The 21095-nt window shown below is 39.7% G+C and overlaps 1 protein-coding gene across 1 annotated transcript; it reads left to right on the top strand.

The window, feature by feature from the left end:
- The first annotated feature begins 258 nt into the window (after nt 1–258).
- baz1b (bromodomain adjacent to zinc finger domain, 1B) lies at nt 259–20658 on the top strand. The gene is made up of 18 exons (XM_051870962.1): nt 259–985; nt 3037–3153; nt 5496–5640; nt 5819–6011; nt 6267–6586; nt 6665–6853; nt 7483–9004; nt 11889–12179; nt 12521–12641; nt 12889–12987; nt 13116–13293; nt 13437–13622; nt 14389–14536; nt 15753–15900; nt 16145–16251; nt 16466–16728; nt 17115–17221; nt 18628–20658. Exons 1-18 carry the CDS (start codon nt 867–869, stop codon nt 19277–19279), a joined length of 4905 nt encoding a protein of 1634 aa, XP_051726922.1. The 5' UTR covers nt 259–866; the 3' UTR covers nt 19280–20658.
- Nucleotides 20659–21095: the final 437 nt, after the last annotated feature.

Below are 21095 nucleotides of genomic sequence, written 5' to 3'. Positions count from 1 at the left end.
CTTTATAAATTATGTTCTTACAAAAAATAAAATGTCCGTAAATAACGCCAAAGCCAAGTTGCATACTGTCATGTTGAAATTATCTATAAATTTACCACAAACTGACCTCTAGCCACGCTTGCAAACACTCCTTGTATTTATGATTGGAGGGGTGTTCCTTTGTCAAAAGATGGAGTAGTATAACTGACAGTTCAAGCGACCAATAAAATACCTCAGTCGTTGTCGTAGTTTCTTAGAACCAATAGTTGCAGGCGATGGGTGGGACTTATTCTTGCGTCGCTGCTTGCTACCGGGGTAACGGAGTTTTGAGGTTGTACGGAATGTTGCCGGTGTAGCAGGAACTCCCGCCATTTTTCAATCAGCTATAAACCCTGTTGTTTGTTTATGTAATCAGCACGTCCCTCAAAACGGTATCTACGCGGTCTATAGTCGCTGCGGTAAAGGGATTGGTACGTCGCTTTGGCCTGGAGAATCGACAGCAACACGGACCTGAGCGGCATAAGAAAGCCCGCCATACCAGCTCTGACGGGCCGCCTTTCGCGCTTCCATCCCCGGCACACAGAAGGAGCTTCCGTTCTCTTCTTACGCTCTTTTCAGCCATCTCACCATGACCCCACCGGCTCCCCCAAAACAATGGATTTCCTACAGGAGATGTAACTGACCAGTAAAGCCGTTGTTTGGTTTGGTTTTGTTTTCACGCGCTTCATAAAAAGTGAGCAAAGCAGCGCGCGCTAGCCTAACCTCCATGCTACGCCGCTGAGACGCGCGGATTTCACTCCATATTCAGTTTAAGCTGAGATTGAGCGGTGGGTTAGTTCAGTAGTTCACTTTGCCGACACATCCAGGACCACCACAGCCCGCACGCGATGGCACCGTTGCTAGGCCGGAAGCCGTACCCGTTGGTTAAGCCGCTGTCGGAGCCGCCGGGCCCAGGAGAGGAGGTGTTCATCATCGAGCACACTAAAGAGGCCTTCAGGAACAAAGAGTATCCTTTCTCACTGCCTCCACCATACACTTGCATGCACCGAACATACAAACGCGTGCCCGCAAGAGTCTCGAGCTGTTGTTTCCACGCGAATCGTGGGTTCTGAGCGCGTACGAGCACCGTGCGTACATTTAAGCCTTTATTATTGTTTTCATCTTGCGCGCTGCATCTCATTGTAACGCTAACCTGCTAAAGGTGACCATGACGTTTAGCTCATCCACGGTTAAACTCTTAAGGCAGGGCTGAATGGTATATTTGTCTGGTTTTGAGTGCTGAAACATGGTGAGATTCATGTTATTGAGAGGTTGTTGTTGTCCTGTGTGCATTTTAGAGCGAGCTAGTGTTAGCGAGCTAGCTCCAGGACGCACAGTGCTTGTGTGACGTCTGGCTAAACAGTTTCTCATCCAAAGTGCCATGACTCAATCTTGTGTAACACTCGCGCGCTCTCTTTTACAATTCAGGGATATGCGTGACGTGAGTTTATAGATTGAGACTGTAATAGTTAGCTGTATGCTGGGAGTGTGTGGTTATGATTGTATAAATAGTTTCAGCTCAGGCTGCTACTGGAGAAGAAAGTGCGAGTTCATGTGCAGCTGCTGCGCGAGGTCGTTTGCGCGCGAAACGTTCACCTCACGCCACGTGAATTTGGTCATGACTGACAAGATGAGTAGAGCTGAACTTCAGGGCATCAACTACCGCGGTATTACTATATTAGTCCTTTGATTTATGCTGTTAAATGCAGCATTCGCATTTTTGGGTGCTCTTTGATGTTTTTGTAAATCTGACTAGATGTTTGCTCAAATATAAATCTTTAATTCGTGTAAGTGTTTTATTTATAGACCAAGTCTGTTATTTGACAGATGTCACTGTAACTGGTTTCCTGACGAACCACACCTGTCTCTGTAAACAGTATAAAAAATGAAAGTGACCCCGATCCGCATGTGTTACGGAATCAGAAATCTGGCCAATCAGAAACTCTCACTGCCTCTCAATCTCTCTCTGCGTTCGGGTTTTATGAAATCGGATTGGCTAACGTGTCTGTGGAGGGCGGTGCTTCGGGGAGAAGGCCATAGGATGGAGGGCAGTTTGAGTTAGCAAAGCGATAGAGCTCGCATTAGTTGCAGGTTTTATTAACTCGTTTTAGAGTTTTAATCACGTGCTTAAACTTTACGCATGTTTCATTAGTTCCAGCACCAAAAACTAGACAATTTTCCTGTTTTGTGTTCTAGATCTGCCAAATTAGTGTTTGAAACAAGCAATTTTTGAGGCTCTAGCATTCATGAGACGTTTAATGTCATGCCTTTTTTAGATGTAGCGATAGATTAATACATGAGATTATATATTGATAATACAATATTTGGACTTATTGAGATGATTAGCATCTGCTATTTAGTATTTGCTTGTCTAATTTACAACAGTGCTATTCCTTCTGTTAAGTGTAACCCTTGAATCAGTTTTAAAATCTACTGACAGCCCATGTCATAATTAATTTATTTTTTATTTTTTTATAAACTTTATTAAAAATTGTCAAGTATTCATTTCTTTTTAGCATTTTTGTCTGTCTTGTTTGCTGTCATAACCAGGTTTCCAGATAAACTGACATCTGGCATTTAAAGCCCATATTGGATGACCACTAATTATTTATTATGCTTAGATACACATTTATATCATACATGAACAGTGCAAAATTAACTTCTGCACAAGTATTTATCTTGCCTCTGAAATGGTTTTACTCTTTCAGAGTATATAATATCAATTTTACTGAGGCTCTTCTCTTGTATTTTTTGCTACCTATTTTTAATTGCAAATTTACACATAAAAAAGTTCAGGCAGGGTCTGCTGCTGCTGGCCCTTTAATTATTGAGCTGCTGTGCTGCATGCATGCATTATTTATGAACGAGTCTCTCTCATAGAGGACGGGTGGCAATGCTGACACCGCTTGATCAGCTCTGCTTTAGAAGTGCATGCTGCTTGAGACTTCAGAACTTCCAGAAGATCTGGAAGTGATGTAGTGTTGAAGTGTGTTGTTTGTCCTTAACCCTTTTGTTCAGAGAGTATGAAGCCCGACTGCGCAGGTATGGAGAGCGGATATGGACGTGCAAAAGCACTGGCAGCAGCCAGCTCACACATAAGGAGGCTTGGGAAGAGGAGCAGGAGGTCACGGAGCTGTAAGTAATAAAAACGAGCGCATGCATGAATGAACTCAGAGCATCATTCAGTCATTGGTCCTCCACTAATTCAGTTCTTCTCAAATCTTTTTTTCTGGACTTGGTATTTATCTATATTTGGAAATCTTCTGGGCATTTTTGGCTGTCTCTCAATATGTTGTGAGCTGCCATTGCCACCTCACATTTGTTATCTGAGGCAGAAATGCTGACTAGGTAAGCAGCTCATTGGGTTTAAAGGATTAGTTCACTTCAGAATGAAAATTTCCTGATAATTTACTCACCCCCATGTCATGTCATGTCACGTCAAGATGTTTGTCTTTCTTCAGTTCAAAAGATATTAAGGTTTAAAGAAAAACATTCCAGGATTTTTCTCCATATAGTGGACTTAAACGGCTACCAATGGGTTGAAGGTCCAAATTGCAGCTTCAGTGCAGCTTCAAAGGGCTCTACACGATCCGAGACGAGGAATAAGGGTCTTATCTAGCGAAACGATCAGTCATTTTCTAAAATAAAAAATTATATACGTTTTAACCACAAATGCTTGTCTTGCACTAGCTCTGTGGTGTGCCACGCATTACGTAATCACGTTGGAAAGGGCACGTGTGACGTAGGCGGAAGAGCCGATCCAGTGTCTACGAAGTGAACATGCAAAGACTAAGTCAAATGGCCTTTACAAAAAAGGTAAAACAACAATTTTGAAGTTGGAGGAGAAAATGAAATGAGTACCCTACTGCGGTACTTCCGCCTACGTCACCCGTGACCTTTCCAACGTGATTACGTAATGCGTGGCGCTGTTTCAGATCATGGAACACCTGGAAATATTGTATAAAATTGTGATTTCTAGGCTTAGAAGTGTCATGGAAATCTTTAATTTTATAAAGTCATTGCCATTGGAGAATTGATTGAATGAGCAGGCAATTTGAACTGATTCACAGAAATGTATCTTACCAGCTCTTAACGCTATTCAAAAATACCTGTACTTGGCTCTAAAATATTTGAATGACTCAAAATTGTTCTTTGAGTCAGGAACCACTTAAAGGCACAGACAGAAATTCATTGGGTGTTGCATCCCTTTATTTTCCAGCATGTCTGCTGTATAGCAGAAAGCTTGTAAAGTGAACCATTGGCTGTTGTGTCGAGGGAGTGTCATATGACCACACCTCTGCTACTTCATTGGTGCCCTTGTGCCCCCCCCCCCTTCTAATAAGAGAATGTATTATTGATTGAGTTTTCAGCAGAAGTGTACAGAATTGCTCTGCTTCAGACCTCCTCATCTGACATTCAAACAGATTTCTGTATTGGTGTATGGGAGAGGGAGAAAGCAGTTTAGTCTCGTAAGCTGCTTATGTGACCAGACGCTTACATTCACAACAGTTTGCAGTACAGACCATATAGAGTGTTATGCTGCTTTAAGGGTCAACGTGTTTTGGAAGCTATTTTTACTGTTGATTCTTCAGTCCCCTGTTTCTCATCTCCCTCTGCTGGCCATGAAGAGTATGAAGTTGTTGTTTTTCAAATGAGCATTAATGGTTTTAACATAAATCCTCCCCAAATAAATCCATAAGTCCATATTATAGACAGAAGGAGGCATTATCCTAAACTACTTTCAAATGACAACAGAAGCCTTTACAAGGTTTTTATTACATAATAATTTTATTTCATTAAGTAAAATTTCATAAAATTAAATTAAGGTGGTGCTGAATTTTTTTAAGCTTTTAGTCCTTATCTGTTAACTGTTAAGTCATCTCTATGCCAGTTGACAGTTCACTTTTAGCACAGTCTTTTCAAGTGGGAAAGGCTTGATGACATCATCACCTGACATAAAATAATTACAGAAATAGTTTTTGACCCATGTAACCTTGTATTCTGATAAATAGGGTTGTCATGACACTAATGTTTTAGATATGTTTCAGTGAAACTTCACAATTCTGATACCACAGCAAAAACTTTTAGCGTTTGGCTTATAAAATAATATAAAGTTCAAACATTAAAGACAAGTAAACCATCAGAAATAAAATAAACTGAGCTTTGTTTTCAGGTAGGTCTAACAGTAGTATTCAGGTAGGAAATTGAGCCGGTGACAATTCCAACAGCTGTCCTGAGCATCTTTCACTCTGGCCATCAGAGTGGGTCCCCCTTATTGTCAAGCCCTGCACTGGTTATCAATACAAAGTTGCAAATCATAAATTTGAAGGGCTGTCACGTCATTTAAAAATGTCAATACAGGCAGGAGAATTTCTTTCGTCAAATTTTGTGGCAAATTTTCATGAAGTTTGCAAGTTATGTTGAGTGAATGATTTGTTTGCTTATGTTACCATATTAAATGGGTTCATATTTGGCAGGCTTCAGGAGGAGTATCCAGTGTGGTTTGAGAAGCCCGTTTTGGAGATTGTGCACCATAACACAGTATCTCTCGATAAGCTAGTGGATCTGGTCTGGGTGGAGATTCTCACCAAGTATGCTGTGGGCGAGGAGTGCGACTTCTTGGTATGAACTTGGATTTAATATTTTGACCCTTGTATGTAGGGTAGGCTTTTGTCCATTGGAATTTGTCTAACTTGTGAAAAATGGGGTTTTGTGCAAATTTCTTTTCTGTCATTCTCCTTCTCTTTTGTTCCCTTTTTATGGATGTGAAATGGTAATTCTGTCTCGCTCTCCCCGTAAGGTTGGCAAGGATAAGACTTTGCGTGTCAAAGTGGTAAAGATTCATCCGCTTGAGAATCCTCCGGAAGAAAATGTGGAGAAAAAGATGGAAGGAGCTTGTGATTCTCCATCCAGTGATAAAGAGAATGCCAGTCAGGAGAACCTGAAGAAGGAGCCACAGTCCAAAGAGGAGGAGAGCAGGAGAGAGAGTCTCTGTAAGACTTATCTGCTCTTCATATTCATTCATGATGTCTTTCAGTATATTCAAAAATACTAAATAATAATGTATTATTATTAATGGTTACTAGTAATATTTAACTGACCAGTAATTGTATTTGTTTATAATGCTAGTTTTGTCACACTAATTACTGCTATATATATAATATATATATTAAACCCTGATTAAACCAGGGTGAATTAAAAATTGAATATCAATATTTTTGCATTATTTTTTTTAATTTTGTTTGTAGCTGATAGGGCCCGTCGCTCACCCAGAAAACTCCCAACCAGTATGAAAGAAGAAAAGAAGAAATGGGTCATGCCCAAATTTCTGCCCCACAAGTACGACGTCAAACTTCTCGATGAGGACAAAGTAATCAGCGACGTCCCCGTAGACAGCCTGTTCAGAACTGAGCGGCCTCCCAACAAAGAAATCATGCGCTACTTCATCAGACACTATGCTCTGAGGTTGGGATCAGGAGAGAGCGCCCCCTGGGTGGTGGAGGACGAGTTGGTGAAAAAATTCAACCTGCCGAGCAAATTCAGTGACTTTTTACTCGACCCTCACAAGGTGGGATACATATGTGATATGCTTTAGAAAGAAGTGTTTTCGTAAATTATTATATTAAAAATTTTTCTTTCTGTTTAGTTTCTAGCAGAAAATCCATCTACTAAGAGGAAAAGCTTGAGTTCACCGGAAGGGAAACCCAATAAGAAGCTGAAGACTGGAGAGACGGGAACAGACAGTGAGGGAGTAAATGTAAAAGGGGAAAAGAAGAAAAAGAAAAAAGACTCCCAGAACATACCTCTCAGTCCAACCCTCTGGTGTCATGTGCAGGTATGTTTGAGTAGAGTGCTACTAAAACCTAATCATATGAGCAGATGGCAAAAATAGTGGTCAGCCAAAATGTACATCACACTATTTTATTTAACCCTTTCACACACAGGTTTTTTTTTTTTTTTTTTAAGGCAACCGTTATTTTAGAACGTGACACCGCAGCCACAATAGCGCTGTATGACAGATGTATCTAAACAAAAATGTAATTTACTGGAAATGTTGACAATGTTAATTGCTGCAGTGTATTTAAATGGCATTTAATTTGAGTTAATTATTAATTCTTTTTAAATTAATCTCCTGAATGATTCAATGACAAATGCATTTTTTTTTTACAATTACTTGTACATGTACTGTTGCAGCCGTTGCTACTATGTAGACGTACTTGGAGTTCTCCGCATGCATTTTGTGGTACTAATGTTAACGACTAATTGATCAATAATTGATTTAATAATATTTCTGGAAAATTCACATCCCTACTAGATGTTTTGGAACAGCTTTTATGCCATTCATTTGTTTATGAGATGACTGAAGTACATCTTATATTCTTTAATGGGACTGCCTGTTTGAGTTATTTGTGTATTTTATTGTTAATATTTGAATAATTTGTTTTCATATTTTCTTTTGTTCAGTTGAAGAAAGTTAATGGATCACCTTTAAAAATGAAAAACTCAGGTACATCCAAGAAGTCTGATGGGGAAAACATCCTCAGCACCCCAAAATCGAACAAAAAACAGGGAGACAAAAAATCCACTGATCCCAGAAAGAGCCGCAAGAGTGGAGTCACCAAAACTCCCAATGGCCAGAAGCTCTCCAAAAAGGATGAGAAAAGCACTGGAAGCGCCAAGAAACCCAGAATGAAGCAGATGACCCTTTTGGATCTTGCTAAAAGCCCACCTGCTCCAGTTAGCCCAAAAAAGCGAGGGCGAAGTTCAAGTACTGGCTCCGCTAAGCTGGGAAAACCGTTTCCGCCCATGGCCTTGCATCTCCTTCGGTTTTACAAGGAGAATAAAGGCAAAGAAGACAAGAAGACCGCTCTGTCCACATTGGTGTCTAAGGCAGCAAAAACGCTGTCCGCAGAGGATCGCGGACGACTTCCTGAGGAGCTGAAAGAGCTGGTGCAGAAGCGCTGGGAAATTCTTGAGCAAAAACGCCGATGGGCCCTCATGACTGAGGAGGAGAAACAGGATGTTCTGCGTCAGAAGCGCCAGGAAGTCAAGCAGAAGCTGCGTGAGAAAGCCAAAGAGCGTCGAGAGAAGGAGATGCAGATGAGGCGAGAGATGTCGCGCCGTTATGAAGACCAGGAGCTTGAAGGCAAGAGCTTGCCAACGTTTCGTTTGTTCGACATGCCCGAGGGGCTTCCCAACGCCCTCTTTGGTGACATAGCTATGGTAGTGGAGTTCCTTCACTGTTACTCCGGCCTCCTGATGCCTGATGACCAGTATCCCATCACCTCCGTCGCTCTGATGGAGGCTTTAGCTGGAGACAAGGCAGGTTTCCTCTACTTAAACCGTGTATTGGTAGTTCTGCTGCAAACACTTCTGCAAGATGAGCTAGCGGAAGGTTACAGTGAACTGGACATGCCGTTATCTGAGATTCCTCTCACCATGCACTCCGTATCCGAGTTGGTGCGCCTGTGTTTGCGGCCATCGGATGCACATGAGGAAGAGAGTGCCCGTGGCTCGGATGGCTGGCAGCCTGGTGGGGGTTACGATGAAGTGGTGAGCAGCGAGTTCTTGGAAAAGCTTGAGACATCAGAGGTGTTTGAACTGACCCCTCAGGAGAAGGTCAGCCTGCTTGTGGCACTGTCTCATCGTATCCTCATGACCTATTCGGTGGAGGATCACGTGGAGGCCATGCAGCAGCGATCAGCCGAGCTGTGGAAGGAGCGGCTTGCCACGCTCAAAGAAGTCAATGAACGTAAGAGGGCAGAGAAGCAAAAACGGAAAGAGCAGATGGAGGCAAAAACCGATGGCAATGGAGATCTAATGAGGGCAGATAGGAGGAAGGATTCAAACGTGAAAAAAGAGACACCCAAGGTCCCCCCAAAAGTGGAGCCAGAGCCGGAGGACATGATTAGCACAGTGAAAAGCAGACGCTTGATGTCCATTCAGGCCAAGAAGGAAAAGGAAGAACAGGAACGGCAAAACAAAGGTGAGAGATGAGTAAAAAAAGAAAAACATGAGTGTCAGAAATTAGGTTAAAAAGATGAGGATGAAGAGTGATATACCAGAAACCTGTAAAGAGTGGGGGGGGGAGAAATTAAGATTAAAGGATTAGTTCACTTTCAAATGAAAATTAGCCCAAGCTTTACTCACCCTCAAGCCATCCTAGGTGTATATGACTTCTTTCTGATGAACATAATCGAAGAAATATTAATAAATATCCTGACGCATCTGAGCTTTATAATGGCTTTGAACGGAAACCATGAGCTGATGAGCTAGTATGAGCTGAAGAAAAAGCTTCCATCCACATCTATCCATCATAAACGAGTACTCCACACGGCTCTGGGGGGTTGACAAAGGCCTTCTGAAGCGAAGTGTTGTTTGTATAAAAAAAAAAAACATATTTAAACAAGTTAAGAAGTCAAATATCTAGCTTCCACCAGAACATCTTCCGTATTCAAATTCCGGAAAAATGGAACTGCCATTGCATTAGTTCCGTAAGTTGAATAGGGAAGGTGTAGGACATACAGTGTAAGCTTTTTGAAGAATACGGAAGGCGGTCTGGCGGAAGCACTTGCAAGGCGAGCATTTGTGTTTATAAAGCATATACATATTTTTTTTTTTTTTTTTAGAAAATGGCCGATCATTTCGCTAGATAAGACCCTTATTCCTCGTCTGATATCGCTTAAAGCCCTTTAAAGCTGCACTGAAACTGTAATTTTGACCTTCAACCATTTGGGGTCTGTTAAAGTCCTCTATAAGGAGAATAATTCTGGAATGTTTTCATCAAAAACCTTAATTTCTTTTTGACTGAAGAAAGAAAGACATAAACATCTTGGATGACATGGGGGTGAGTAAATTATCAGGAAATTATAATTTGAAAGTGAACTAATCCTTTAAGAGAATAATGAAATAAAACCAGTAGCAAACAAAAGAGGAAGGTGTGTTCCAGAGATGGAAACTCGAGTCGCACTTAAGTCGCAAAAATAAACGACTTGTGACTTGACTTGGACTCGTGAACTACTAACCCGAGACTTGACTCGGACTTGAAGACAGAGACTTGTGAAAAAGTCTTTTGGCATGACATTCCGGATTACGTTCTCTATTTACTACCTCACATGATGGCACGAAACACCACATTTTACTATCCATTCATTCCCAAATATGTGCTGCAGCAGCGAATATCACAAATCATCTCTAAACACACCAAGCCATCATCACCCATTAGAAAACTTGTTAAATTAGCAACAAATAATAACAGTATAGCCAAGCCTTACCTTGCGATAAACTTTGTGATTTCATTTTAAAAGCAATCAGTTAATCCGAAAGGAAGCTCTGGTGTTGCACAGCTGCAGAGGCTTGCTTGTGGTCCATTTTCAAGAAGTAAATGTCCTTTTCTTTTTTCTTTTTTTTTTTTTTTTTTTTTCTTTTTGCCCAGGTATTTGATAATGCATATAATATCCAGATTTACCATGTTAAATTGTATTTGGATTGGACAAACACTTCCATACGTATTTTATTACCCTGTCCGTCCGACTCATTTCCACAGGTCGGTTTAAGTCGCAGTGCATTATTATTATATCGCCTTATCACAAACGAGAGACACAGATGGAAATGTTGTTCGTTGTGTTGTTTACTGTAACGCTTGTCTATACATAGGTTTTGTTACCGCCGGCGCTCACTGGAAGACTACATTTTCCAGCATTGCTTGAGTTCTACAGCAAATTACGGCAGCTCATATAGCTCAATACACAGCACTTTTTTCCTTGTGGTGGTTCTAAATGGTATAATTTTGTATAAATTTAGAAAGTAATAGAAATGATTTAAGTAGTATTTTGTGTGCTTTATTAGACAATTTTAAAGTAAAAGTAATCGGTGTTGATATTTAAATACACTGTTAATCATATAACAATTCAGCTAATAACAATTAGCTGAAAAAATATATTGATAAAAATAGAACAAAGACTTGACTTGGACTTGACTTGACCTGGTCCTCAAAGACTTGAGACTTGACTTGAGACTTGACTTGGACTTGACTTGGACTTGACTTGGACTTGACTTGGACTTGACCGTAGGGACTTGTAAACATGTCTGGTGTGTTCACGCCTGTAGTTCGGTTCTTTTTGGTCCGGACCAAAAAAAAGAAAACAACACATTTAGTCCTGCTTCACTTAGCGTTCACACTGTCATTTTTAAGACCGAATCTAAAGGTAAAAAAAAAAAACAGTTTTGTGACAGAACTTAAATATCCAAAACAACGCTGTGTTCTGGGCTAAATGTGCTTGTTGTATGTGTGTACATATGATGTTTTACCAGCTGAGAACTCATGAAGAGATTATAAAATGTGTAAAGGAGTCAAAACACCTGCAGGAATCCCTCTGTTACACACAAATGAAGATCTGCTGCGAGGAGACGCCGTTTTTGACTCCTGTTCTGAACTTAATGGACAACGTAGCTCCTATGACTAGGAAAAAACAAGTATGCTTATGCATTCTGTCCTTTTTAAGGTTGTGTCTTGTGACATTACGTCCTGTTTTTTGTTCATTTAGATGTCTTTGGTCCATGTTGCATTTATATTTTGATCGAACTGCAACAGAGTTTGTTTGGAAGAGAACGAAGACCCATCTTTTCAGAGGTCTTGGTCTGCTTGTTTAGTGCGTACCGAGGTTCGGATCAGGGTTCAGAATAGGATAAATAAAGAGAGCAACATGTTAAATGGGAAATGGATGCTTTTTTAGGTCCAGTTTTATTAACCACCTGTCCGCAAACCCCCTTGAGCTTTATGATACCACAGGGGTTTCATGTCATGATGGAAAATATATTAAGTAATTACAAATTTTATTTAAATCGTATTATGTCTGTATTCCTTGCAGAGCGTATGGAGAAGGAAGCAGAGGAGGAGCGAATAAGGAGGCAGAAAGCCGCAGCAGAGAAAGCCTTTCAGGATGCTGTCACTAAAGCAAAGCTGGTGATGAGGAAAACACCGCTGGGTACTGACCGCAATCACAACCGGTATTGGCTGTTCTCTGATGTGGTTCCTGGGCTGTATATTGAAAAGGGATGGGTTCATGAGAGTATAGACTACACGTTCACTCTTCCTCCTGAAGAGGAGCCGGTGTCAACAGAGGAAGATGAAGAGGTGAAGAAAGAGGAGGAGACAGAAGGTTAGTCTTCCTATGCACATTCTAATTACTTTATTGTAAACGTGTTATTGACCAGACTTCTTGGTATAATTTAAATATTAGCCGCATAAAACCTAATAGACTAACTTTTCTGTTAGATCATCTGTTGTTCACAGAAACAACAGATTTCTTGGTTTTTGGTACAAACTTCTACTTAACCATTGTATTCAATACAATCCATGTAAAATGATGGTTCGTCTGTTTGGGGTAGAAAAAAATCTCAGATCAAATTTTCAGATCAAATATATAAATGTATAATTTACAGAATAATATTACTTACATTGAAGGCAGTATGTTTGAAATTGTCTTTTTTTTTGCCTTAGATGGAGAAAAAGAGGATGAGGGCAGCATAGTCAGCACTTCTAATGAAAATGGCCAGCAGGGGGCGCCAGTGCCAGAGACTTGTATTGAGACCACTGTGCCTAAACAAGGCCAAAACCTCTGGTAAGTGTTCTTGCAAATTCCCAGCTGTATCGTTGGTGTCTGGGAAATCAGCCTTTAAGTAATTTTTGTATGAAACTACGCATTGTTTGAGAGAAAAGGCTTCCAAGAAGAAAAAGGTCTAAAATGGGCTAAAATGAATTTTTAATGAAGATTTACAGTTAACATTAATTAAGACATGGCATGTCATATGTCAGGATATCAGCATTGGGCGGCAACACAAATGCTTGTTCTTAAATTGTTTTCCCAGGTTTGTGTGTGATACACCAAAAGACCTTGATGAACTAATAGAGAGTCTTCACTCTCAGGGAGTAAGAGAGAGCGAACTCAAACTCAGACTGCAGGTCAAGTGAGTGTATATATATACACACACGCACACATCTCCTTCCTCCTGTAAACAACATTTTTACAACTTGCTTTCAATCCCAGTAAAAATGGATGAATTCAGATGTTTTTTTTTGTTTTTTATATGTATAGTTACCAGGAAATCTTGCATTCCATCCATCTGACGAAAAAAGGTAACCCAGGCCTGAAGACCTGTGATGGATACCAGGAACTGCTTAAATTCTTGCGCACTGACATTATCGAGGTAGCCTCTCGTCTGCAGAAAGGAGGCCTGGGATACATGGAGGACACGTCTGAATTTGAGGAGAGGGTGAGAAACATTAAGACCATGTGGCAAGGGTGGAACAATTACCATCCCAAAAACCAAGATATTGGTCAATGTTACTGCCCAGCCGGGCTACATGGAAATCTCCACCACTTTGAACCTTCCTGACCCCTCACTTGTGTTTTCAGGTGCAGAACTTGGAGAAAATGCAGGATTTTGGAGAGTGTGTGATCACCCTGCAAGAGAGCGTGATCAAGAAGTTCCTGCAGGGCTTCATGGCGCCCAAACAGAAGAAGAAAAAGAAGACTGGGGGAGAGGAGAGTACGACAGCAGAGGAGGTGGATGATCAGAAGAGATTGGCTGAAGAGGCCAGGGTGAGTGCGCTTGTGCTCAGTAGGGTTTCCTGATACTTGATAATCAATGATCAGCGAACATATACAGAAGCTCAACCGTACATGCTTTGATGTATGAGAACAAACCTCATGGTTTCTTGTGGAAGCTCAAATGCTTGAGCTTCCGTTTAACATATCTGATGTGTTATCTGATTAAACCTGTTCATCACATAAAGGGAGTGTGTCTCCAAAAAATTTGGACTAAACCGCTCGATTCATATGGATTATTTTTACGATCTCTTTATGAATTTTTTTGAAGAACACTCCTTTTATTTAATCAGATAACACATCAGATATGTTAAACGGAAGCTCAAGCTTGTTTGCTTGACGTGTTTGCTTACACAGCACATTTGAGCTTCCACAAGAAACCATGAGGTTTGTTCTCACACATCAAAGCATGTACGGTTGAGCTTCTGTATATGTTCGCTGATCAATGATTATATGTGAATAAAAGTCTAAATTCAATCTGAATTTTGGACTAAACCGCTTAGTTTTACGATCTCTTCATGAACTTATTGAAGCGACAAAGTGATAGTTGCGTAGACTGTCAATCTCTCAGATTTCATTTAAAATATCTGTTTCAAAGATGAATGAAATTCTTACTGGTTTATAATGACATGAGGGTGAGTAATTGACAATTTGTTAATTTTTGGGTGAACTAATCTGTAGTGTTTAAAAGTGTAGTGTAGTGTATGTGCATGTTTATAATGTTCAAACTACACTAAACTTGTGCATATCGAATTTCTAGGTAGCCACGGCGGTGGAGAAGTGGAAAACTGCTGTCCGTGAAGCTCAGACTTTTTCTCGTATGCATGTGCTGCTCGGCATGCTGGACGCCTGCATCAAGTGGGACATGTCTGCGGAGAACGCTCGCTGTAAAGTGTGCCGCAGGAAAGGTGAGACATCTGAAGATCAACCTCAAATGCTGTGAAGCGTAATTTTGTTTTGCAGTGTTAAATATTAAATACAGTGGCAAAAGTTTGGACTAAGCCATCAAAGCTATGAAATGACGCATTACAATGTGAATTATGTAGTGATCAAAAAATGTTAAACATTTCGTCATTTTCAAAGATGCCACTCTGTCTAGATTCTAGCTCTGTGCTCTGGACATTCTCTCAACCCACTTCAGGAGCTGTATCCTAGGATGCTTTTTAAATGGCATTAAATGAGTTCACGTGTGCTTTTGCTTCTCTATCCAGTCTAATTCATCTAACATTATGATATTGATCCATTTTAGTTTTATATTATATTATGTTCATATTGGTCTGCAAAACTAATTTCAAGTGTACTCAATTTTTAAAGGTACTGTTCAGTGTTTCCCATTAATTACTTAGAATGTGGTCACCCACCATAGTTTCATAATGAAATGAAAATATACACTTCTCATAATAGCATAAAAAGTGTGACGTTGTTTTCCGCCATTGCTTTGGCAAAGCATTGAAATCACAAAAAAAACAACGATTTGAAGTATATAGTCTGATGTGTTCAATTACATGTGTGGTTCATGATCCAGTGCTTTGTGCCGTGAGTTTAACACTGATTTGGGAAAGCAGTGTGCGCCAGTTATGCTTTTTCACATTCACAGAATGACACAATGGTGTCATTATAAATGTTGCTACTGTAAAGTGAAATTTAATATAACACTTTTTTTAAATTTAATAAATTATTTTAAATACAATATTTTACAGTGCAGTCAGATTACTCTTACAACTAAAAAGAGGTTTGAGTCCACTTTAAAGTCTATGTACAAGACTTCTTTTATTTATTGTTTAATTTGATAGCTCATTTGATTCATTTAACTAAAATGTACAAAATTTTCTTAAAGAAAGAAAGTTCAAGGTCCTCCTGCCATAGTCTCACAAAAACCTGTGGGAAACACTACAGTATGTGAAACAAATGACCTTAAAACTCAGACAACCACAGGGAGTATTTGACTTCACACCTTTAGAGTATGAAGTGAAAATCACAAGGGACTGAATGACCAAAGAGAATGTCTAAGATTTAAACAGCACCTGTTGCTGTAATGTGAGCTGCACACAAGAGCAAGTACTGCATGGAAACAGGAAGATTTAATATGTAATTGATCTGGTTTATGAATGTCTTTCTCTGTAGGAGAGGATGATAAGTTGATTCTGTGTGATGAGTGTAATAAAGCCTTCCACCTGTTCTGTCTGCGGCCGGCATTATACCGTATACCGGCGGGTGAATGGCTCTGCCCAGCCTGTCAGCCAACCACTGCCCGACGCAGCTCCAGGGGCAGGTAAGCACTAGAATTTACACACTTTGCAATGTGTGTGTGTAGTATTGTTTTTTTTTTTTTTTTTTTTTTTTTTCTAGCTTCACCACTGTAAATAAGCTCTAGTCATTCAGGGTTTGCTGAAATGTTTTTGAAGAATTTTGTTTTAGTTTTCCCTATTAAATGAACATAAGTATTAGCCAAACATAGCTTTATTTTCTATGCTCAAAGTTTCTCATAATTCATTTACACATCTATACATATGCAGAAACTATAATGAGGACACTGAGGAAGAGGAGGATTCAGAGGAGGAAGATGAAGAAGACTCTGAAGAGGACGAATCGGAAGAAGAACACAGGGACACGGGCCACAGCTGTGAGTGTCACTGAGAGCTTTGAGAACCAATACAAAGTAATGATTTTATGCTTCATGAATTTGTATTGATGTTCTCATACTTTTTTTTTATTTTTTTTTTTTATTAATATTTTGTCTATCAAATGTACTATAGCATCATGTCATGCTCAAGTTCTTGAAACTTTGTCTTTAAGTATCGGCACAAACTCTAGTTTTGTCTGTTTGGTTGTCACAGTGAGACCTAGAAAAAAGGTAAAGACGTCTTTAAAGCCCAAAGTGCAGAGTAAACAACCACAGAAGAAGCATTCGCCTCCTAGTGCCAGATCTGCTTCCAAGCCAGATCCCAAACCTGCTCTCAGATCTTCTGCTAAACCAGATCCCAAATCTGCTCTCAGATCTACTTCCAAACCAGATCCTAAACCTTCTCCCAAACCTTCTTCCAAACAATCACCTAAATCACGACCCGCACCGATCAACCCCGCTGACATCGATGAGCTGGTGAGTAAAACGAAACATGTGGAAGTGAGGTCTATGTTAAATACTGTTCCCATGCACAGCGTTTTACTGTTTGTAGTAAATTTTAGTTAACTGTACTGTGTAGATCTTGAAAACAGTGTTAAATTTTTATTTATTTTTTTTGAAGGCAACTGATTTACAAATGCTTTGCAGATGGGTTCAGCTAAATCATTAAAAAGTACTGGTGAAAAGAACAATTTGTTCATTAACAAACATAATATGGGGTGTGTTGAGGCAAAAAAAAAAAAAAAAAACTGAACAGTGCAAGTGTAGGCAGGTTAAGAATTAGTCACTATACTAATAGCCCGTATATGAATGTTTATGAACATGAAAGCACCATATTCTGAAGTGTTTTTGATCGTTTGCAGGTCCGACAGAGCTCTAAGCCAATATCGAAAAAACAAGCTGTTGAGTTGGAGAAATGTGAGGAGATCCTTCAGAAGCTCATGAAATACCGCTACAGCTGGCCCTTCAGGTACACCCTTACAGATATTATGAAGACATTGTGATTTAACACACCTATGTGTATTAAAACGGTCACAAAATGAATCATATTGTCATAACGTTTTAATAGACTTATAAAGGTAAACATTAGCTATTTACCTATGAGTATAAACTGTGCAATTGTTTTCATTTAAATTTCATTATAGGCTTGTATATTGATATTGACTAGTGAAATTTTGTTTTAACATAACCCTACATATATCTATACTCGCATTGTTTCCGAGCAGCTTTACGAAGAATCACATTATGAATGTTAATGTTTATCTTCATATCTAATATCTAATATCTTATATCCCTATTAATTGCATTTAGCAGATTAGAGCTGGGCGATAATTTAATTTACATTTTGTGTATGCTGTGTGAGATGCTGTGTAGTGTGTGTGTGTGTGTGTGTGTGTGTGTGTGTATATATATATATATAATTTCTATATCTCTCGCCATACACGAGTATACTATACGCATGTGTTGGACATACTTTTATATTCAACTTTATATCAAGAAGTAGGAGATATATATTAGGGGTGAAAAGGTTCTCGGTAAAAAAAAATGTAACCGTTCGGTTCTCCACCCACGGTTCAGCCCGCGCTTGCACCGCAGTTTATCCCGAAACCTGACGACGCATCTATAATATGGTTTGTTGAAAACAACGTGTAAAACAGACAGACGGATTCGGCTAATGTATGTTTCAGTCGATGGATACGCATTCTGGCTTCCCAATATGTTACAACATCGATGATCAAAAGAACACAGACAAAACAGTCACTGTTAGCAAACAAATGTTCAATGATGTGCCGAAAGCTCTATGACCAGTCATTTACGCCGTCATCACCCAGGTGTTGATAGCGCGCGAGCGCAGGTGAGACATGAACAGCTCACGTTGCTATCTGTGTTTAAACTAAACTCATTTAAACATTGCTATATATAGTGTAAATTTCTATTACTCTATGCGAGTATACTACATGTATGCAGATAAAATAGGATGTACTATATATCCAACTTTTAATATATCGCTGAATGGTAACAGTTTACAACCAAGCAGTTGAGTTTTGCTATATAGTACATACCAGTTTACGAAAGTGTACTATATGTATCCGGTTAAGGTTGGATATATTTATAGTATTTGTATAGTTTGTTAATTCGATTTATTAGTTTATCTGGTGATTATTGAGAATTATGAAACCTGTGAGGGTTTTGTTCAATTTATAACAATTTGGCATATTGACAAGCCTAATTAATATTCAGTGATATGCATCATTTACCTGTGGCAGTGATACACATGACAGGGTTCAAAATTAATCATATGGCCCACACCAAAGCAGTTAATTGAAAGTAGTCGTGGCATAACACATTCCTGTGCTTTCTCTTCTCCTCATCCAGGGAACCTGTATCCGCTGAAGAGGCCGAGGATTATCAGGATATCATCAGCAACCCGATGGACTTCGCCACCATGCAGGACAAGTTCAAATCCTCCCAGTACCACAGCGCCAGCGATTTCCTCGAGGACATGAAGCTCATCTTCTCAAATGCAGAGGAATATAATCAGCCCGACAGCAACGTTCTGACCTGCATGGCACGCACAGAGCAGGCGTTCGTCGAGCTCCTGCAGAAGAGCCTCCCTGGGGTCGGCTATCTGCGCCGCCGAACGCGCAAACGCCCGGCCACTCCTTCCGAAGAGGATGACGACGAAGAAGAGGTCAAGGCAAGGAAGAAGATACAGAATGGGAAGCAAAGAGCCACATCCAGACAGAGCGACAGACAACGGAACCAAGCTGACAGCGAAAGCGAGGAGGAGGATGATGAAGATGATGATGATGATGATGATGATGACGAAGAAGAGGAAACTGTGAGAAGAAAGAGCAAGCGGACGAGTCGGAAAGATTATCGAGAGCAGGAAAGCGACAATGAGAGGGACAGCAGGAGAACTGGATTGAGACGGACACCACGAGGTGTGACGGACGACAAGGACGAGGCCAGCAGTGACGAGGACTCGGGCGGCCAGCGGCATTCCAAGAGGCTCAAACGCTCATGAAGACCTGGGTGCTTTGTGATCTTTGTATTTGTTTTCGTACCACCTCCTTATTAATCAGAAACCGGAAACGGGCCACCCCATACCCGCTGCATATCGGACAGAACCCTTTTTCACCCCGATGTAGATGTTTGTTTATTTTACTTTTTGGAAGTTTTTATGTTAATATTGGAGAAAACTGATTTATATTTGTAAGTTGATTAATAATGGTGACACTTGGTTTTTCAAACTAAAGATTTGCATTGAAAATGAGATGTCATCTCTTTGAGCTCTTAAGACTTTTTTTCATTTGATATATGACCTAAAAAAGCGAAAGTTAAAAAAAAAAAAAAAAAGATCCCAACCCATATCCCCAAAAAATTGTAATTGGGTGGCAAATACCACCCAAGCCATGTCTCGTTTTGATGACTTGGGAGGTTCCTCTGCAGAAGTTGACCTGTAAATGTTATAAATGTCCAGAATGAAACCCTTCATGCGTAGACCTTCATGCAGACTTACAAATGAATTAACTGGTGACCGTCCAGAACTAGGCTCTTTCAATGAAACTGACCTTATTTGTTTTCTTTCTCATGAGAGCCGTTTAATTGGCACTAAACCCCCATGGTGGTATGACGTTGATCTAAAAGTCTTTATTTTTTTGAATGTGCCACCAATTGTTACTTTTCTTTAGTCATTTATTATTTTGGCTGTTTTACAATAAAAACTGTCATCTTTAAGTTTGGTTAAACTACTTCTGTTTTTGAAAAGCAAGAGATCACTGATTCTGTTTATTAGTCTGTTGGCATCTAGTGATTCCTGCAAAGCCTCATGCTGCTCTTATTCCCTGGAAACCAGTAGGTGGCACTCTACTACAGTGGTCTTCTAAAGAAAAGGTCCCCTTGGTTTAAACTGACGTTTGAATGTTATATTCCCCCTAAAAATCTTTGCGGCAATGAACCTGAAATCAAGATAGTAAAATCAGATGCGAGTCTTGTTTCTGGAGATGCTCAAGTGAAATTCTAGTATCTAATGGGCACAGATTAGTTCAGTGTGTGAGTATAAAATCTATTCATCAGAAGTACCATAATTGTTTTTCCTTTTTATATTACTATGTAAATAATAAGCTTTGACTTTATTTTGGTTTTTGATCATAGCCACGGAAGTTAAAATAGGTATGTTTGTTCACAGCAGACGTGCTGCTCAGGGCTCTATTCCGGAATTAAAAAAAAAAACCCTAATTTTTAATGGAGATTTCTGCTTTAATTCCCCCCCCCATCTGGCTCAATTTAATCTTCAGAAGCAAGGTCACATAACTTGTCTTGGTTTCTTTATGTTCTTTGGGTTTGACATCACTATTTCTTTGTATACTGTTTTTTTTTTTGTTTTGTTTTTTGTTTTTTTTTTTGTTTAGTAACTTAACCGCATATTATCCGTCAAATGGCCTGTTGTTTTCAAATCCATGAGTAAAAAGTACTGAAACTGTGGTATGTACCCCTAAGATTCTCAGTCTTGGAAAGCAAGTCGTCTCACGGGTGTAAATGCTTTCTTTCAGTTACTAGGTGGCTTTCAGGAGGTACTAGTGGTGGTCAAAGCCGTTTTCATATGTATTTATAGCGCCAGACCTGGTAGGGAAACTAAACTAAGGACGTCCTTACCCTTTTTTGCATCCACAGATTTCCTAAGACTTCATTCATTCAGTTTCCTGATTTTTTTTTTTTTTTAATTTTTTTTTATTATTATTTTTTTTTTTTTATAAAAAAAGACCCCTTCAGCGTCACTGCCAGCTGTAAAATCTTGTGTTATATAAAAGAAAGGGGCAGGGAGGGAGGGCCTGGTGGTT

Source organism: Ctenopharyngodon idella, chromosome 18 (assembly GCF_019924925.1).
Source record: "Ctenopharyngodon idella isolate HZGC_01 chromosome 18, HZGC01, whole genome shotgun sequence".
In the NCBI taxonomy this organism is placed as follows: Eukaryota; Metazoa; Chordata; class Actinopteri; order Cypriniformes; family Xenocyprididae; genus Ctenopharyngodon; species Ctenopharyngodon idella.
This window is presented reverse-complemented; position numbering and strand designations above follow the sequence as displayed.